Source organism: Pipistrellus hanaki (assembly GCF_964339955.1).
Source record: "Pipistrellus hanaki genome assembly, chromosome: 18".
In the NCBI taxonomy this organism is placed as follows: Eukaryota; Metazoa; Chordata; class Mammalia; order Chiroptera; family Vespertilionidae; genus Pipistrellus; species Pipistrellus hanaki.
The window spans coordinates 11,488,124-11,508,310 of NC_140520.1; the positions used below are offsets into that span (position 1 = coordinate 11,488,124).

Here is a 20,187-nt window from a genome sequence, read left to right on the forward strand (position 1 = left end):
TTGGTTGCGGGCACATCCCCAGTAGGGGGTGTGTGCAAGAGGAAGCTGATTGATGACTCTCTCTCATCGATGTTTCTAGCTCTCTATCTCTCTCCCTTCCTCTCTGTACAAAATCAATAAAATATATTAAAAAAAAAAAAAAAAAAAGAGACACTAAGACCCCAACCAGGAAAAAAAATTATTTAATACTTTAACAAAATGCAAAATAAAGTACCCAAGTTACAAAACATAAATTCCTTTGGTTCAGAAATCACACCACTATTTTTATCTTCCAACAGCTACACACATCGTCCCTCAAAGGGAAGTCACACTGTTGTCCCCTTCACACGGAAGACGTCATGCCAAAACCATCACATACCTCACTACTCAGTGACACTGTTGGCAACTTACATGGAACAGAGCTTTGGGGTAGGACAAGGGCGAACAGGTCGGTGTGAAGAGAAAAGGGGATTACACATGCAGAACAAGTCAGTTAGAGGGCGGGGGGGGGGGGGGGGGGAAACTCTCTGTTGGATCACTATGGCATGAATCAGACCCCTGCACATGCTACACAAGGCTGAGTCCCTTGGTACAATCACATATAAATACAGACAACCCAGTGACCCTGAGCACTCCCAGGGAAAACAGAACCTCTAGTCTTAGATCCTTCGTTTTATAGATGGGGAACATGAGACCTGGAGATGAAGTGTCTTGCCAAAAGACACACAGTTGGTGGCGGTCCATGTCAGGACTCCCTGTTTTCTTGTCATAAGAGCAAGAGAATGACGTGGACAAGAGATTGACAGACCCGATAAGGCTGGGGACAGAGCTGAGATGTCATGGCCATTCTGCCGTCCTTTGGGAGGAGTGCCCAAGAGGCCTTTCTGAGAGTCGCCTGAACGCTCAGGGGTCTTCTGAGTTCCTTCAGGCCCCCTGTGGCTTTGGGACAAGGGATCCAAAGAAACTGAGAGCCAGGCCACATGATCAGGGCAGAACAGAATGGCCTCTACCCTGCTCCCAAACAACCCTAAAGGAGTCACAATAAGTTCAGGAAGAAAATTTAGCCGCCTCGGAATCAAACACCATTGCCTAACTGGGGGCAGACATGAGTCATGAAGCTGGAGATCTAACGGCTGAAAACTGGAATAAGAGTCTCTGAAGCACTCCATCTTCTGCCTAGCTTAGAGGAGGCATCCATCAATACTTGAATCAATGAGAGAACAAATGCAAACATGGAGACAATGAATGTTTGGTTCCATGAGAGATACTGGTTCTGTTAAGGAGCCTCGCCGAGGGCACTGTTGGGCGCACATTCTTTCTGTGCCCCTCAGCTGGAACAGCATAGGAGTTACGTTGTACCCCTGGGGAGTCAGTACAGATCTAAAGAATTAAATTAAATAACAGAATCTGATTGGGAGAGATTGGGGGGAAAGGTAGAAAGCCATTCCTAAAGCAGCTGCTTTCTTCTTTCTCCTCCCAGAGTTACGAGAACAGGACAAGTGCACCTGACCCTGGAGCAATGAAGACAGAATTGCTGAAGCCTCTCAAAACATGCATTCGAGGTGGTTCAGGCAACCCCTCCCTCTGCCCCCTCCCCTCCCAACAGTCACTTCTTGGACAGGAAGGCCGCGGTGGATTGTGACAGCGAGATCTGACTGCACTTCTCAAAGATGGCCTCGGCCGAGAGTTTAGGCAGCCCCTGATCCAGGGGGCACTCGTCCACCAAGCTGTTCATGGGTGTGGGGGGCAGGGGAGGCTCCTCCTCGTCTTGACTCAGTCCAGGGATCAGCGAGGTGCCTGCCCTGTCCGACTCCTTGTCCACCTGCTCCCTGGCAGTCTCAGGGCGCCCTGAAGGGATTGTCATGGAGTCAAAATATGCTGACAGGGCTTCCTGGAGCAGAGGCAGGAGTTTCTTTCGAGAGACCTGGGCGTTGCCTTGAAGATAGGCTTGGAGGTTAGGGTGAGGGCTTGGGGCAGGGGTCAGCTTCAGGGCCGGAGAGTGGGACCGTTCCAGGACTCCACAGATCTAAAGAGGCGACAAGATGGGGAAATGGTATTTCAGGTGGTGAAGCAAACTGTGGAGGCAGATTGCTGAGGCTTCTAAGTTGGGAGCTTCTCTTAGAGAGGAGAAGTTTGTGGGGGGTTTTTTTGTTTTTTTGTTTTTTTAAATCACTCAGAGTTAAGCTGTATTGCTTGCAACAAAAGGCATATCAGCTAATATACATAGTATTTTATTTATTTTTTAGTTAATCCTCACCCAAGGATTCCCCCCCCCCACCCCGTTAATTTTTAGAGAGTGCAAGGGAGTGGGGGGAGAGAGAGAAACATTGATGTGAGAGAGACACATTGATTGGCTGCCTCCTGCACATGCCCTGATGGAGTCGGGGATTGAGCCTGCACTGCAACTGAGGTATGGGACACGTATCTATACTGAGGTCAAGGGAAGGACAGAGGCAGAAAAAATGAGTAGATCAAAGTGAGGGTGGGAGGTATGCCAGGCATGGTGCCAAATCTGGCCATTTGTCAATACTGTACAACCTCATTTAATCCTCACAATTGCTTTATAAGATTGGTATTACTGTTATCCTCATTCACAGGTAAGGAAACCGAGGCGTAGACAGATTCAGTGACTTCCTAACATCATAGTTTGAATGAAGCAAAGCTGACACTAAAACCTAGGTCTGCCACCAAAACTGGTGTTTGGAATCACCGTGTTCCTAAAACAGGAGGGAGAGAGGAAACGGCGGGGCTGACGGGGAGAAGAGGCCCCGTTCCCCGCACCAGGCAGCCTGGCCATGGCAGTGCCAGCACAGCTCCAGGGAGCAGCACCAGGGGCTGTGGCTGGGAGAAGGGGAGATATAGGAAGGTGGGGAGAGGCCGAAGTGCCTTTCCCTTTGTGACATTAGTAGGAGCCACCTTTCACCGAGTGTTACTTTGTGCCCAGCAATGTACTGTTCATATGTTATGTTTAATTATCACATCAGACTAATTAGGAGGCTCAGAAGTCAACTGACTTGCTTTGGCTCAAAGAGAAAGTAAGTGGCAAATCTGGGGCTGAAAAGCTCATCTATCTGCCTTTAAACACTGTAGTCTTTCCGCAAACTCCCTCCACTGAGTGAAGTCACACTTGCTTCCTCGAGAAGACAAAGGCAGAGAGAGGGGTGGGAAAGGGCGGACCAGCCTCTGACAGGCTCAAAGGATCATCCGGCTGCACTCAGACCGGTCTTCAGCAGTCGTCACAACCCAAAGAGGCCCTGGTCTGCCTGAGGTCCTTTCAAATCCTTCCCTGGGCTAATGAGTAACCAGAAGAGGAAAGGGAAGGAGAGGAGCTGGGAAAGGGGGCCACATGGAAGACCAGGCAAGAAAGCAAACCTGCTCCCGGTCCCTTCTCCACAGTCAGCGCCACAGTGACCACTCCCTGCAGGGTAAGTGGCAGAGAAAGTTCCTCTGTGTTTCCCCCTTTCAGGGCAATCGGGTCAGCAGAAAGGAACTGATGTTCAGGGGTGAGGAGTTCGTAATTAAACAAAGAATCGAGTTGAACTCCAGGCTCATTACATTTACTTTTAACCCGGTTTTCAGATCTCTTCTAAGGAGGAACTCCATCTCTGTTTTTGGAATCTCTCTTTCTCAACAACAATAGGATTAAGGGTATTCACTTAGACACAGAATGGGAAAAGTGGGAGGGGAGATTCTGGAAGCAGGTTAGGGGACCTGCGTGTGAACGCCAGAACCCAGGAGTGGCCTTCACAGCGCAGGCGTGTGGGGCAGAGCCCCGCAGAGCCTCAGGCGGGGAGGAGGTGGACTCACTGTCATCCGGAGCGCTGCATGGGGACAGAAGACGGCCAGCTGCCGCACGGGCTCGTTGTGCGCGTTGAACAAGATGGCCATGGCGACCAAGGCGTCATAGCCGTGAGCCTGGCAGAAAGCATGGAGGTCTGCCGCGAGGCTGGGCCTCTGCAGGAAGGCCTGGAAGAGAAGAGATGGGCAGGGGGGAGGGCTGGAACTCCCTTGTCGCCACCAACAAAAATGCTTACCAAGAGTTTCTTCCCGTGTGAACCTGGGGCTTGTACTCCGTAAGGTACCTGGTGTGTACTCTGCTGTCTATGTGCTCGGAGGCAGTGTGTACAGTGGGGAGAATACAGGTTTTGGGCCCAGACAGAACTGATCTGAAAATCAGCTCTATTACTTATTAGCTAATGATCAAGGAATTATATTAACCTCCCAGGACTTAAGTTTCCTCATCTATAAAATGAGGATAAAATATCTATCAGGCATGACTGTTTTACGGATTGAAAAATGACGGTGTTTCCGATCCTTGGCATTTCTAACGTGTCTATTCGTACTGTGATTACGGTCCTTGGGAAGCCTTTTGCATTCTTTTGTTTGTTTCCCAAACTAGATGATGAGTCATAAGGGAAGAGGTCATGCTGTTTTGTTTTGATTATTTAGTATTTTTATATAGCATTTGGTAGAAAGCTGTGCAGACTATGTGAGTATGGGTTCAGATCAGGCTGTCGAGTGACTTAAACCAATATAATATGGAACCAGGAATTAAAATACCATTATCATAGTTACATTCATTTACCCATTCAACAAAATTTACTGAGCACCCACTTTGTCAAAGCTGCTGCAGGTATAGCAGAAACAACAATATGATTAAGGGTATTCACTTAGACACAGAATGGGAAAAGTGGGAGGGGAGATTCTGGAAGCAGGTCAGGGGACCTGGGTGTGAACGCCAGAACCCAGACCCTGTCAAAGCTGCTGCAGGTATAGCAGAAACCAAAGAAATAGGGCCCTTCACATCCCCAGTAGGGGGTGTGCAAGAGGCAGCTGATCTATGATTCTCTCTCATTGATGTTTCTAACTCTCTATTCCTCTCTCTTCCTCTCTGTAAAAAATCAATAAAATATATTTAAAAAAAAGAAAAAGAAAAAAAGAAATAGGGCCCTTGCTCTGGCTGGGCTGATAAAGAACAGAGGAATATAGACGATAAAACGAGGAAACCATGAACTATGATTATTTCAGTGTGTTGAGTGCTGGGAAGAAAACAGAAGAAGATAACGGTTAGAGATTTTTGAACAGGAAAGATATTATTTCAGTTAGAATGGTCAGGAAAACACTTAAAAAAGAAGTATTTTTTATTGATTTGAGAAAGGAAGAGGGGGGAGAGAGAGAGAAACGTCAATGAGAGAGAATTATTTATCAGCTGCCTCCTGCATACCCCCTACTGGGGATTCAGCCTGCAACCTGGGCATGTGTCCTGATAAGGAATCAAACTGTGACTTTCTGGTTCAGAGGTTGATGCTCAACCACTGAGCCATGCCGGCCAGTCTGGAAAAACCTCTTAAAAGAGATTCCTGAGTTAAGACCTGAAGGACATGAAGGAGCCAGCTATACAAAGGGAAAAGCAAGTACAAAGGCTCTGAGTTGGGAATGAACTTAATGATTCCAAGGAACAGAAAGAAAACCAGTATGGCTGCCGTACTGTGGCGGGGAGGCGAGGGGGGTGGGAGCGGGAAGCACGGCTGGCGTGAGATCAGAGAGAAAGTCGGGGCCAAACCAAGGTGGGCCCTATACACCATCGTGAGGTCTCTGCATTTTATTAGCAGGGCAATGAAAAGCCAGTAAAGGAAGGGGGTGATAGGATCTAAGTTACCTATTAGGGGCGTCTCTCCGGCCACTGTGGAGAGAATGGTTTGCAGGGGGACATACATGGAGGCTGGTAAACTGTGGGGGCGAGTACAGTAGAACAGTGAGAGACAATGAACTGTGGGAGTTACCAGAGCTGGAGAAACATGGATAGATACAAGGTAAGTGGAGGAGAGTCAGAAGTGAGGGGTGAGGTTATCCACATAACTGAAGGTTTTCTTTTCCCACCTACTCCTACATCTTGTTCTTACCTCCAGATCCATATATATTGCACTAATGGCCACCTTGATGCCTTGTCTGAAAATGGTCTTCTGGTCCTTTCTCAGCATCTGCTCAGTGGTCAGGCCTAGAAAGTAGGTGTGAGAATAGGAGTCAAAAATGAGAGCCCAGCCGAAAACAGTTTGGCTCAGTGGATAGAACGTCAGCCTGCGGACTGAAGGGTCCCGGGTTTGGGCATATCCCCAGTACACCCACTACTGGGATCGATAACTCTCTCTCATCAATGTTTCTAACTCGCTATCTCCCTTCCTCTCTGTAAAAAATCAATAAAATATATTATTTTAAAAAATCAAAAATAAAATAAAAAGCTTCCATTTCTCTTAAAAAAAAAAAAATTAAACAAACGGGAGCCCAGGGTCCCAAGACTAGAAAGAGGAAGACACCGAGGTGGGTCATGGGAGAGGAAAAACACAGCCTTTCTTTTGGGCAATTAAAAGGGCTAACTGAAAATGTAATTATATGAAAAAAATTAGCTTCAATTACTGCGTCACAAGTTACCTTTAGAGCAAAGGACATGGAGAGAAAGGTACATGTAGTACTTTATTTTCAACTAGAGGCCTGGAGCATGAAGTTTGTGAACAGGGAGGGTCCTTAGGCCTGCTGGCGACTGGCAGGGCGATCGAGGGCCCCCACTGGCACCCTCCTTTGGGACCTGCAGGCAGCTTCTGCATTGAGCATCTGCCCCCTGGTGGTCAGTGCCCATTATAGTGACTGGTTATTCTGCTGATTTGCATATTAGGCTTTTTTAAAAAAATATATTTTATTGATTTTGTACAGAGGTAGGGAGAGAGATAGTTAGAAACATCGATGAGAAAGTCATCGATCAGCTGCCTCTTGCACACCCCCTACTGGGGATATGCCCGCAACCAAGGTACATGCCCTTGACTGGAATTGAACCTGGGACCCTTCAGTCCCCAAGCCGACACTCTATCCTTTGAGCCGAACCGGTTTTGGCTGCATATTAGGCTTTTATTGTATAGGATGATGAGAGAGAACCACTGATTGGCTGGCTCCTGCACGCCCCCTACTGGGGACCAAGCCCACAACCTGGGCATGTGCCCTTGACCGGAATTGAACCCGGGAACCTTCCACAGGTTGACACTCTGTCCACTGAGCCAAACTGGCCAGGGCTATTTATTTACTTTTTTATCGGGAGGTAGCTGGCTGGAAAATTATGTAAGATTTTTGTTCTCTTCCTTTGTCCTTGGTATATTCACCCTGTTTCTTCTGCTTCCCTAACCCATTATCTAGATCTCACACTGACAACTTAGTATATTTTATTTATAAGTCTATATTCTCTGATTAGAACGAAAACCTCTGAGACTTTAGTATATTCTTCTTATCTTCCCCGATAGCCCAGTCAGAACAATCCAGTAAATGACTAATTAGTTCCCGATCAGACTCACACGCTACCTCATTTATCTCCAAAGCTCAAACCATAACCCATGCTCTGACACTGTTGTGATGGTGTTTTCTCACACGGGAGGGAGAGAAGTCAGTTTAACACTCATACCCGACACATCGAACTTCGCCTTCTGCAGAGAATCGAAGATGTCGTTTCTCTTGGGCAGATCTGTGAAGAGGGCCTCCAGCTTCTCCACGTATTTGTGGTCCTTTGGGGTTGCTCTTCCAATTTTAGGGTCCATGTTGACACAGTCCAGGATGATTGTTGCTGTGGAAAAGGAAGATGACAGAACTCAAATCTTGTGGCCCTCCATGTATGACCATGGAAACACACCTAGCCCTCCAACCAAATGGTCGCAATACAGAGGGGACTGTATGCAAACTCGGGGTTATGCCCGAGCAAGACCTCTCAAATCCAAACTAAAATGCAGGCAGGGAAATGGGGAAACAGTAGAAGGAAAGACCGAGCGTCTCAATTCTTGGAGATTGTGAGACCTAGTAAGAGAAAGATGACCTCTCCTCTGTAGGCCCAATTCTAGTAAAGAATCTTTTTTGTTGTTGTTAATCCTCACCTGAGAATATTTTCTCCATTGATTTTCAGAGAGAGAGAGAGTGGAAGAGATGGAGGCAGAAAAGAGATCGAGAGCAAAGGATTGACATGAGAGAGACACATTGATTGGTTGCTCCAGCACAGGGGTCCTCAAACTTTTTAAAGTGGGGGCCAGATCACGGTCCCTCAGAGAGCTGGAGGGCCGGACTATATGAACTACTAATTCCTACTGTAACACCTCGGCTGCGCTCACTGCCCAAAAAACCTGGCGGGCCGGATCAGACTCCTCTGCCGGCCGCATGTGGCCCGCGGGCCGTAGTTTGAAGACCCCTGCTCCAGCACATACCCTAAGAAGGCTAGGGAATGAGCCTGCAATCCGGGTACATGCCTTGACTGGGAATCAAACCCGAGACTCTGGTCCATGGGCCGATGCTCTACCACTGAGTCACACCAGCCAGGGACCAGTAAAGACAGTCTAATCCAATTCTCTCTCTCTCTTTTTTTCTCTTTCTCTTTTTTCCAAATAGAGAAAAAGAGAACGAGGAAGGTTAAGAGATTTGCTCAAGGTCACAAATGGGCAGAAACAATACTGGAATCGTTTCCTGTTTCTGTGGCACCTCTTTTCATTTTATGGTGCTGCTGAGGCAGCTTCTAGGTCTACTGTCCCCTGCTTCCCTTCTGCATTCCCCAACAAAGTATCCCACAGCCTTTCAATACCTAATTGCCCCCCTGAAAGAATCTCAGCCTTCAGTGTGGGCTGAATGGCTCTGAGAGGGTATGGTCAAGCTGGAAGAATCTAGACTTTTCAACTGTTCCTTCTCTGGGGTAGGAATGGAGGAACTACGGAGTCAGGCCCCAACCAAGCCGCCCTCACCATGCAGAAGGGCTGCAGTTTGCCTGTCCAAGATCTCTGGTGCCCCCTGCAGGATCCTCTCGGTCACCAAGGTAGTGCAGGACCCCACCAGCTCAACAGAAACATGGCAGGGAGGGCAGTGCTTCTGGTCGATGGGCCGATGGTCTAGCACCTCTGCCACTGCCTCCTCTAGGGCTGCGTCACTTCTGTGTGGGGAAAGGCGGGGTGGGAAAAAGAGAAACAAAGGTAGGCAGGAGTACTCCAGCTGCTTCGAACCGATCTCCACCTAACTCATGAAGGAAAATGCAGACGCCATAGGTAAACACTTAGACCTCTGGTCGCTTAGACCTCTGCCTCACTCCTTCCAATTCTTTCCTTTAATGTTAGATAATGTAAAGATAACGGAAGTCATCTTTAAATAGTGTATACGTGATTTTGGCAAAGTGTCTGCTACGAATACCTTATCCACATATTTGATGTCCTCTGAGGTTGCCTTTCCAGTTGACACCCTTGATACCCAACATCTAAATCGCTCCTGTCCCCTCAATTCCCTTAATACCCAAATTCCATGCCTGTCACCAGATTCTGTGGCTTCTATCTCAATTTCTATTTATTCCTTCCTTTCCACCCCTCTGCTACTGCCTTATTCTAGACCCTCAATATCTCTCATCTGGATGATTCCAGTAGTTTCCTAACCAAATACCTGCTTCCAATCTTAGGCCTTCCTAAGCTGTCTTCCACAATGCTGCCTGAATGTGCAAATCTGATTCTGTTAGGACTCGGAATAAATATAATTAACAAGAGTTCCTTACAGCCCTAAAATAAAGTCTAATCTCTTTCGCAGGGTTTCCATGATCTGGCCTGTCTACCTCTCTAGTCTTACCTTTTTTCCATGTCTTATTTCTCACTCGTATTTTATGCTCCAGCCATGCAAAACACATTCCATTTCCCCCGACTCACCATGCTAGTTCATGCCTGCCTGCCTTTGCTTACATTAATCACTCTCTCTGCCTGGATGCTTTTCCTCACGACCTTACCTCCCCATTTCCCAAGTAAACAGCTAGTTCTCTTTCAAGACTGAGATACAGGGTTACCTCTGTTAGGAAACCTTTCCTGACACCCTCTACTCCTCTCTAGTACATTTAACCCCTCCATCCTTCCTGCACCTACTGACTCCTAATGGTTATCCCCTACCGCCAAGCCCATTACAATGACCAGTTTGCCCAGTTCCCGCTTCCTGACTGAAAGCTTCTTGAAACAGGGACTCTGTCTCACCCACATCCTCTAAACAGAAGTTTATTAACGAGTGAATGGACAGCTGGATCGATGCCCTGAGGCTGCCCTCTGTCAATGTCCTGCTATAACCAGTGTGCTCAAGGAAATAACACACATTTTAATACTAGCAGGAGCCAGACAGACTTCCTTATGTGGCTTTGTTGGCAGTTTTTTCCAGTCTTAAGTTAGGGATGAAATTATTATAAGTGTGTACCTTTATTAAAGACATTAAAAAGATACTGTCTTTTTTTTTTTTTTTATTTAATATATTTTATTGATTTTGTACAGAGAGGAAGGGAGAGAGATAGAGAATCAGAAACATCAATGAGGGAGAGTCATCTATTCAGCTGCCTCTTGCACATACCCCAATGGGAATATGCCCACAACCAAGGTACATGCCCTTGACCAGAATCAAACCCGGGACCTTTCAGTCCCCAAGCAGACGCTCTATCCATTGAGCCAAACTGGCCTCGGCAAGATACTGTCTTATGTAGGAAATAATTTTGCTAACGTTTTAAAAATTAAAAAGAGTTGGAATCATTATTCAAAAGCTTCTATTATAATAAATCTGCCATGAAATCTTAAAATATAGTAATACCAAAGGCATATTTAAATAATTTCTAGTTATCTTTTAGTTTGAACTCTCCAAGTTTCTACTTGCAAAACTGGAGAAGCGATAATATTTTCTATATCAACTAGGACCCATCAATTACCATTAGCGTGTGATGTTCCCAAGAGCAAAAATTCTTCCTCTCTTTATATCTGACTCATCAGAGCTCAACGTGGCACGTGATTAAGTATCAGCTTAACGTCCTCCACATACCTGGGAAAGACGTGGTGGTCTACAAGGATCAGGGTGAGTTGGCCGGCCTGGTGCAGCGCGTGGAGGTCGATCTCATCCCGGAAGATTAAGAGGGACTCTGGAATGTGAACCTCCTGAAGGAGGAAGACGCTGTCACCTCGTAGAGGTAGCTCAGAACGTTTTATATTTAAAACTGGAACAAAGACATCCTCGGTCTCAGTCGTCTGGAGAAGAGAGTGAAAAGAAGGTATGGCAATGTTGAGGAACAGACAGGAAAAATAACAAGACAACTGGGACCAAGGAAGACATGATTTTGGGTGAGTTACTGCCCTTCTCAAAGCCAAAACACCAAGTCAATAAAAATCAAAGGACAATCCCTGCCCTTTCTCATATTTAGCAGTAACATGAAGGTCAACAAGAAAACTCATGCCCTAGCTGGTTTGGCTCAGTGGATAGAGCATCAGCCTGCAAACTGGGGGGTCCCGGGTTTGATTCCGGTCATGGGTTCCCAGTGGGGGGCTTGTGGGAGGCAGCCAATCCATGATTCTCTCTCATAATGGATGCTTCTATCTCTCCTTCCTTCCCCTCTGAAATCAATAAAAATGTATTTAAAAAAAAACACACACACAAGAAAACTCATGAAAAAGAGCTAGTTCTAGATGCTGCAGAGAAGGGATTATTAGTCTTCAAGAGCTGACGTGGACTTGAGGCATACTCATTAGATCATGGATACCCACGTTGCTCAATAATAAACTGTTGGAATATTTTATGGTTTACACATTCTATTTTTGAAATTTTATGAGTTTGAGCCAAACGGATGACAACTGCCAGGAAGCAAGATCTCAAATGCTCCCTGTGTACACATTCTTCAACATACATTTACTCATTGGATCCTCACACCAACACCGACATTATTTCAGGCTTTACAGATGGCGACACGAGACTCGGAAAAGTTAAGGGATTTAACTTACCCAAGACTAGATGGTGTTAAGCAGCAGAGCTGAATCTTGAATCCAAATCTTTTCATTCTAAGAGATTCTGTTCCTAAGTACTCACCTTTGCCAGGTAAAAAGCCAAGGCGAGAGCGGACACCATGGAGTCCAAGTCACAGGCTTCATTTCCCAGCACGACATGCAGCGGCTGGGACTCCTGGAAGGAGAATGGGAAACTAGCAGAAGCATTACGCGTCTCCATTTGCCTTACACGCATGTAGGGCTTACACACATCCTCTCTCTGATTCCCACCGAGGAGGTGAGCAGGTTGATATATATTTTTTTAAAATATATTTTATTGATTTTTCACAGAGAGAAAGAAAGAGGGATAGAGAGTTAGAAACATCAATGAGAGAGAATCATCGATCAGCTGCCTCTTGCACACCCCCCACCGGGGATGTGCCCACAACCAAGGTACATGCCCTTGCCCGGAATCGAACCCGGGACCTTTCAGCCCACAGGCCGACGCTCTATCCACTGAGCCAAGCCGGTCCTGGCGAGCAGATTGATCTTATGGGTCCTCATTTCACGGATGAGGACATTGGCTGAGAGGTTTTTGTTTGTTTGTTTGTTTGTTTGTTTTTAAATATATTTTTATTGATTTTTTTTACAGAGAGGAAGGGAGAGGGAGAGTTAGGGAGAAACATTAATCAGCTGCCTCCTATACACCCCTACTGGGGATGTGCCCACAACCAAGGTACCATTGACCGGAATCGAACCTGGGACCCTTGAGTCTGCAGGCTGATGCTCTATCCACTGAGCCAAACCAGTTAGGGCTGACGTGTGTGTTTTGGCAAAGCTTTGAGCATTCCACACAGACCCAGTTAGTGGGAAAGTGCTCTTTTCTCTCCGCTACACTGTGTCCCTGACTGTTAATTTACAAAAAGCCAGCAGCAAATAATTCTGACTTCCGCTGCTGCTTTGGGCCCTTGAGAAGTCAAAGGTAAGCTGATGTATGAGTATCCAAGCCATGGATTATTTCCCACCCCCCATTTTCAGAAGAGGGAAAAGAATCCTTAATACTTCAAAAAATAAGATCTAGTCCATTATCTAGTTATCCATAAAAACTTCCCCAAGGAACCTCCACGATAACCAGACACAGCCAACACTTCAACCAGAGAAACAGGCCACTGTCCCAGTAGGTGTAGCTTAAAGCATGCACAGTGGCTGCCGGAGAACTTTTACTTGACACTTTGAATAGTCCAGCTGCTGGTAAGAACTGGGTAGGGATGGTTATTATTAACCTTGTTTCCCTAGCTATCAGAGTTTTAAAGAAAATACATTAAGCCCTAGCTGGTATGGCTTAGTCCATAGAGCGTTGGCTTGCTGACTGAAGGGTCCCAGGTTCGATTCTGGCCAAGGGCACATGCCTGTGTTGTGGGCTTGATCCCCAGTAGAGGACATGCTGGAGGCAGCCAATCAATGATTCTCATCATTGATGTTTCTCTCTCTCTCCCTTTCTCTCTGAAATAAATAAATAAATAAATAAATAAATAAATAAATAAATAAATAAATTTTAAAAAAAGAAAGAAAAGAAAATACACTAAAATCTACATTGCCCACAAAAGCAGAGACTAGGATTTGGTTTAGTTCTGAGACATTTAGAGTGTGCCATGCACCGTTCTATAGCTTATGTGCACAAACTAATCATTTAATCCTCAAAACAAGCTGAAGAGGTAGGTATTTTAAGAGTGATGATTTCATTATAGGTGTGAGCATTCAGCCAGATGGAATGAGACCATAAAGTCTATGAGTCAGCTTAGGGCACAAGGATTCTGTCTTACTAATTTGCTTTTGAACTTCTCTCTCAACCTGCTTCTGAGGGACGAAGGGATAAGAACAAATGAGAAGCACTAATTACAGCAGAGTTTCTTAATCTCAGCACTGCTGGCATTTTGCACTGGTAATTCTTTGTGGTGGAGGCTGTCCTGTGCCTTGTGGGATGTCTGGTAGCATCTCTGGATTCTACCCATTAGAGAGATGCCTGTAGCACCCCCAGTCATGACAATCAAAAATGTCTCCAGACTTGCCAAATATTTCCTGGGAGCAAAATCACTCCTGGGCACCTGGCCGGCATGGCTCAGTGGTTGAACATCAACCTATGAACCAGGAGATCACGGTTCAATTCCTGGTCGAGGCACATGCCGGGGTTGCAGGCTCCATCCCCAGTGTGGGGTGTGCAGGAGGCAGCCAATCAGTGATTATCTCTCACCATTGATGTTTCTGTCTCTCTCTCTCCCTCTCTCTAGTCAATAAAAATATATATATATTTTTAAATTACTCCCTATATAAGAACTACTGGGTTATAGAAAGGTAAAAATCCACACATTCTGGCTTCTATCAAGGAAGATTTGCTAGATGGAAGAGTTTATAAAAGTGGGACAGGAATTCAAAGAAGCGAAACATAGCAAGGAGCAGTTATCAAGTATCAATAGTTAACTTTAGGGGGGAAAAAGAATCTAGTCATCTTCCCTGTATTGGCTATTACCACTACCACCCCCACACACCCACACACACACCCCTCCACACCATTCTCCCAGAAAGAGACCATTTTAGAAGACTTCTGGTGGCATAAATTGCTTGATCTCGTAACTAAGTTCCTGTTTTTATTTTACTTATTTTTATTTTTTAAAAATATATTTTATTGCTTTTTCACAGAGAGGAAGGGAGATGTGCCACTGGGGCTGTGCCTGCAACCAAGGTACATGCCCTTGACCGGAATCAAACCTGGGACCTTTCAGTCTACAGGCCAATGCTCTATCCACTGAGCCAAGCCAGTTTCGGCAAGTTCTTGTTTTTAAACTACCCTCTTTCCCACCTCCTATTCCCACCCCTAGTGAGAAGTACAAAAGGCATGGGATCATCTGTCAAGCTTTTGGGCACAGGGTGTCTGGGGAAAGTTTGCCTGAGAGTCCCCCCTGTGCCCATTTATTTAAGCCTAATTCACCAGCGTGGCAGCCAAGGCCCATTCATGCCGAACAGCATGGCAGAGTCTTTTCAATATCACACTCTTTCCCAACACGATATGAGAATCCTAGCCCAGTGCTGGAGGAACTTTTCTGACTTGTGATCCCTCCTCCTGACACCAGAGAGGGCCCCTGTGTTCCCTGGACACCAAGAACTGCCCAGATGGCGCTGGCCCAGAGTGACAACAAAGCACTTGAGATAAGTGGCTGCCCAGATAACTGCTCACTGGGCCGCTGAGGGGGGCACAGTGTTCTCTGAGGGAACCACATAAACACCAGCGGCCATATGGCCCTGGCCCTGGAGCAGAACGTAAGAGGAGCAGAGAAAAGGCAGAGCAAGGGGCCCTGGCCGGGCGGCTCAGAGAGTTGGGACACCAAAAGATTGTGGGTTCGAGTCCCATTTCAGGGCACGGATGATGGGAGGCAACTGATAGATGTTTCTCTCTCACATCAATGTCTCTCTTAAAAAAAAAAAGGCAGAGCATAGGGAATACCCATTGCTGGGCACAGAGAAGCCCTTTGCTGCTTCATTTCAAAGGCAGAGGAATCGCCAAAATCGGTTTGGCTCAATGGATAGAGCATCGGCTTGGGGACTGAAAGGTCCCGGGTTCGATTCCAGTCAAGGGCATGTACCTTGGTTGCGGGCATATCCCCAGTAGGGGGTATGCAAGAGGCAGCTGATCGATGAGTCTCTCTCATCGATGTTTCTAACTCTCTATCTCTCTCCCTTCCTCTCTGTACAAAATCAATAAAATATATATTTTTAAAAATAATAATAACTCTGGCTTTAAAAAAAAAAAAAAAGGCAGAGGAAACAGGGTCAGTCAGAGCTTCAGGATGGAGAGAAGGTGAAGCAGCAAAGCAGAAAGCAGGGACTACATACAATGTCACGGCCGAGGTGAGGAAAAACAATTTCCAGAGGAAGACGAACAGCCAACCCCTTGCACGCAGCCAAGTTCAGACAGCACCCCAAAGGAACCGATACAAAAGGAATATTTTGGAACTTGTAGCTAATCTCGGAGCAGGAGTGGCCAAGGGAGGGGGTGGCTTCCTTTCCCCTGTCAACACCCCCCGCCCCAGCTGACTGGTCTGTGAGCCTCCGAAAACCACTGTGCACATTCCCGGCTCTGCCCTTTGCACCACTTGCTCTGCTCCGCCTGGAATAGCAAGCTGCCATTTGAAAAGACCACAGACGGGTTGAATCTCAGCTCTGCTTTTCTTACTTGCTGTGGGACCCTGGCCTCCCTAAGCCTCGCTGTTTTCATTTTAAAAATTAAGATGATAGCCCTGACTGGTTTGGCTCAGTGGATAGAGCATCGGTGTCTGGACTGAAGGGTCCCGGGTTCGATTCCGGTCAAGGGCATGTACCTTGGTTGTGGGCACATCCCCAGTGGGGGGTGTGCAGGAGGCAGCTGATCAATGATTCTCTATCATGGATGTTTCTAACTCTCTATGCCTCTCCCTTCCTCTCTGAAAAAAAAAAAAAAAAAAGTCAATAAAATATATTTTTAAAAAATAAAATAAAAATTAAGAGAATCCTGTGATCAGCTCCATGAAGTGGAAATGAGCGTTAAATGAGACAACACATTAAGTGCCCAGTCTGTGGCGGTTAAGATGAGCTCTCCTCCATCTCCTCCTCTGCCCCACCCTGTCCGTCAGGCCCTCTGCACACCCCTCTCTCCATGAGGCATTTCCGACACCCAGGCCGGAGCACCCCTCTTCCTCTAACCCGCCCTGCCAACCGGAGGCTCTCACGTGGAACCTTCTTCTGCGTTTAGGACTCACCACCTTTTCATGGATACATCCCCAACCCCCGACACAGCTTACAAGCGAGGTGTCCGTATACTTTGTCGTTCAAACCGGGACACTTTTTTTAAGAGGACAGGGGGTTGCAATGAATGATTACGTCAGAATAAACTAAGACTGTCCTGGGCAGAGCAGGTGTATGGCAGCCCAACTTATAAAGCAACATTCTCCTCCTCATTTAGAAAAAAAAAAAAACCACCAACACGTGCAACTCTTATCCTCACCCCCAGCTCAGCAGCTGTCAGCACCAGCCAGCCGGCCTCCGTTTTCTGACCGCAGTGGGGGGAGCGTTCAGAGCAAACAGCTATACTTAGAGCATGAGGAAACCTAAGCTGCCAATGGAGGAAACACAATCTGAGAGCCACAGTAAATATAAACTTTTTTTCTTCTTCTTAAAAACAAAACACAAAAAAAAACCCACTACTGAAATGTTATATCCTGACGTCGGCTGTGGCCTCAGTGGGGAGAGAGATGGGTTCCAGGGCTGGCAAAGCAAAACACTCCCCTTCTGAAGCTGAATATGGTGTGATGCCTACTCCACAAAATAGTCAATGAGGGAGGGGGTGAGGTTAGCAGGGGCGTTGGGGGGGGGGGGGGCAGAGATAGAGAAGCCCTCCCTCCCAGCAGAGAAGACGGGACTAGTTCGGGTGCCAGGACAATAAATTCCTAAGGAGAGCCAGCCCCTCCTGGCTCCTGCCTCAGGCCGGAGAAGCACCGACAACACAGACAGATTCCCCGCAGGCTGCTGGCTGAACACCTAACCTCGAATGCAGCCCCACCCTGAAGCAAAAATGTTTCCCCACTTGGCAGGAGTGGGGCTTTCTTTTAAAGGGAGCACACGACTGCCATGGTGGCAGAGACTGTAGAAAACCCCTCTGGTATCGAATGCTAAAAAAATCGGTATCAACAAGAGAGTCGTCTGCGTTATCAGCCACTGCTATATTACGTAAAAGTAAGCATTCACAATTCCCTAAAAGTTAAACTATAGTTTAAGTGTCTCTAAATCAATACTTCCTTTTTACTTTTAAAGATTTTTATGGATTTCTGAGAGAGGGAGGGAGAGAGAGAAACATCGATGGGTTGCCTCCTGCATGCTCCTTGACCTGGGATCGATCCCGCAACCTGGGTTCGTGCCCTGACCAGGAATTGAACCTGCCACCTTTTGGTGTACGGGCGACCCTCCAACCAACTGAGCCACACGGGCCAGGGTTAACTCATACTTTCTTTACGTAAGAAACAAGGGCAGCCTCTGGGGAATTACATGGGGAGAAGAAAAAAGATCTTTTTCATTTCGTATCCATATTGTATTTTAAAATATTCACAATGTACAAATTCTGTAATTAAAAGCAATCCAAGCTACTGGTGTCCACCTGATATATCCGACCCTAGTTCATCATCCTCTCATTTTTCTAGTCTAATTTTCTCATTTCTCCTGGCCCAGGCAAGGCTGTGTGATGATGAGAGCACTAAGACACAACCCTCACCTTCCCAAGTTCAAGGAAAAAATTAAGATCTAGGTCTTGCTCCTTGAGGGATGATTGCAGGCAGATGAGGTCAGGATACCAGTAACATTAGAAAAATTCAGTTATTTCCAGCTTCATGCCGCTATAGAGGATATACTGATAATCTGGAAGGGGAAGGGATGATCTGGAGAGTAGATGCTGTAGTAATAGAAGCACGCAATGAAACGCTGCTTGGTGAGGTTTCAATTCCAAGGGCTCTTTACCAACAGGATATGGGTTATTGCAGGGGCGGCAGTGTGGGGAGATGGGGATACAACCGCTCAGCACTCAGAACAGAACCACAAAGACTCTAGGTCAGTGGCGGAAATTGGAAGTAACCAAAATGAATTGATTCAAATTTGCATTAGAACAACTTTCCCCAAAATTGTATTTCACAAGTTTAATCGGTGTTCAAATTAAACTTCACTCCTGTTCTTCAGGTAAGGACATTCATTTATACCAGGAGCTGAGTCTGCAGGCAGAATGAGGTGACTTTTAGGTTCTGTTAAAGACCAGAATCTATCGCTCAGGGATCTTTTCAGATCTAAAGATACTGAAGAAAGGGAAGCAACAGTCAACCTTCTGTCTAGGTTTCTACGGGGGGGGGGGGGGGGGGGGGGGGCATAGCTTCAAGTAAGGGGGCCCAGTGACCTCCTGGAGCCTCTCTCTGGCCAGCTTTTGCTGCTAACTGGGGAGAGCAGCCTAATGCTGCAGGGCTGGGAGATTCCAGCCGGCTCAGAGCGTACCCAAAATAAGGCACAAAGCATTCAAGTCATGCTTATAGTTTTGATTCCAAACACACTTGGTGCTTATCTCCCAGGCGTTTTTTTTGTTTTTTTGTTTTTTTTTTTTTTTTAATGTAATCTGTGTGCCTTCAGGCCAAGGAAGAAGAAAACTGGAGGCAAAAGGATGCAAGCAGGTGGCTGGTCCACAGAGATATATTGTGTATGTTTATCTTAAAAACAGAAAAACCCCACGACCACCTCGCCTCTAGGACGAGTCAGGAGTGCCAGCAAGAACCCGCCCTTCCAAGGCAATAAAGCCATGAGCACAGGTTCACCTGGAGGCCAGGGGGCCAAGGAGGCCTCGTCACCGTAGAACGGAAGGGTTCAACGGGGACAAGGAGCATCTCGGGGGCACCCCTGGCGGCGGCACAGCCCTGGACCCTTTGCCGGCACTGACCCAGGCGGCCGCGTTCAGTAGCTCAGACACAGGACCAGACTCATGATTCCCCCTTCCCGCTCTCGGGTGGACCCTAGAAGCAGGGGGTCAAAAACCGGGAGCCTGGGCACCATTTCCACACCCAAGACTAGATTCTCACTGACCACTGCTCAGGCCCCAAGCAGTCCCCACCCCACCATTCCCCGTTCCTTCCACAGAGACCCTCCTCAGACCCCACATCTCCGTCCTCCCTCCTAGACCTCATGTTCCGTTCCCTACGATCACAGCCAGGGGTCCGTTACCTGCAGAGCAGCTCGACAACCCTGCAGGTAGTCCTCCATGGTGAAGCCCAACAACGTGTGCCACCGCCCCTTGCCGTGGAGAGGTTACTCGGCGAATGCGCCCCGCCCCGGACTCGGGGACTAAGTGGCGAGAGTCAGGAGGCGGGACTCGAACTCGCCATACGGCGATTCGGCCCCCAGCGCCGGGAGGAAGTGCGTCATCGGACGCTCCGAGAGTCCGACGTCGCCCCGCCCCCCAAGCGGCAGAGGCGGAGTTCTACGCTCGGAGTCTCACAGGACACCTTTCCGGCGGCGCCCAGCGGGGCCTGGCGCGGGGCGTCTTGGGAAATGTAGTCCAGAAGCTCCGAAATGGCCCCAAGAATTGAGGGAAAGAGAATTTTTCTGAGATCACTCATTTGGCACACAACGTACATGTGCCACGGTAACCTATCTTTGTGACATCTGAACTTCCCCTTTCGAGTCAAACTAAGAATAGTATATCTTTCCATCTATTACACCGAGCCTCCGGTTGACATCTTAAATTACACGTGGCAAAACAGCTCTTCTTCGTCTTCCTTTCTCGAATTCTCTCCCTTTAACAAACGGACCCATTGTCACCAACTTTGTGATGGTCCATTTTACAAAAGCATTAGAATAATCGTTGGACCCTCTTCTTAATACCTAT

General features: G+C 47.1%; 1 protein-coding gene across 2 annotated transcripts; it reads right to left on the minus strand.

Annotated features, from left to right (window-relative positions):
• Positions 1-165: 165 nt before the first annotated feature.
• PRUNE1 (prune exopolyphosphatase 1) lies at positions 166-19,923 on the minus strand. 2 transcript variants are annotated; one of them, XM_084866424.1, is made up of 8 exons: positions 19,524-19,923; positions 11,766-11,943; positions 10,816-11,018; positions 8,739-8,923; positions 7,424-7,582; positions 5,883-5,977; positions 3,787-3,945; positions 166-2,005 (listed from the first exon to the last, which is right to left on the minus strand). In XM_084866424.1, the coding sequence occupies exons 5-8, from the start codon at positions 7,554-7,556 to the stop codon at positions 1,586-1,588; spliced, it is 807 nt and encodes a 268-aa protein (XP_084722550.1). In that variant the 5' UTR covers positions 7,557-7,582; positions 8,739-8,923; positions 10,816-11,018; positions 11,766-11,943; positions 19,524-19,923; the 3' UTR covers positions 166-1,585. The 2 variants fall into 2 exon arrangements, with proteins under 2 accessions (XP_084722550.1, XP_084722549.1); XM_084866423.1 differs by having other exon boundaries at positions 11,851-11,943; positions 19,524-19,921.
• Positions 19,924-20,187: the final 264 nt, after the last annotated feature.

What these genes read in the sequence shown, in the direction of transcription:
- PRUNE1 (XM_084866423.1), bottom strand. Translation starts at nt 19,562, where the DNA reads ATGGAGGACTACCTGCAGGGTTGTCGAGCTGCTCTGCAG. An exon ending in TGGCTTTTTACCTGGCAAAG is followed by an intron (nt 11,019 to 11,850) that starts GTGAGTACTTAG and finishes TCTCTTCTCCAG; the next exon opens with ACGACTGAGACCGAGGATGT. An exon ending in AACTGCAGCCCTTCTGCATG is followed by an intron (nt 7,583 to 8,738) that starts GTGAGGGCGGCT and finishes CCTTTTCCACAG; the next exon opens with CAACAATCATCCTGGACTGT.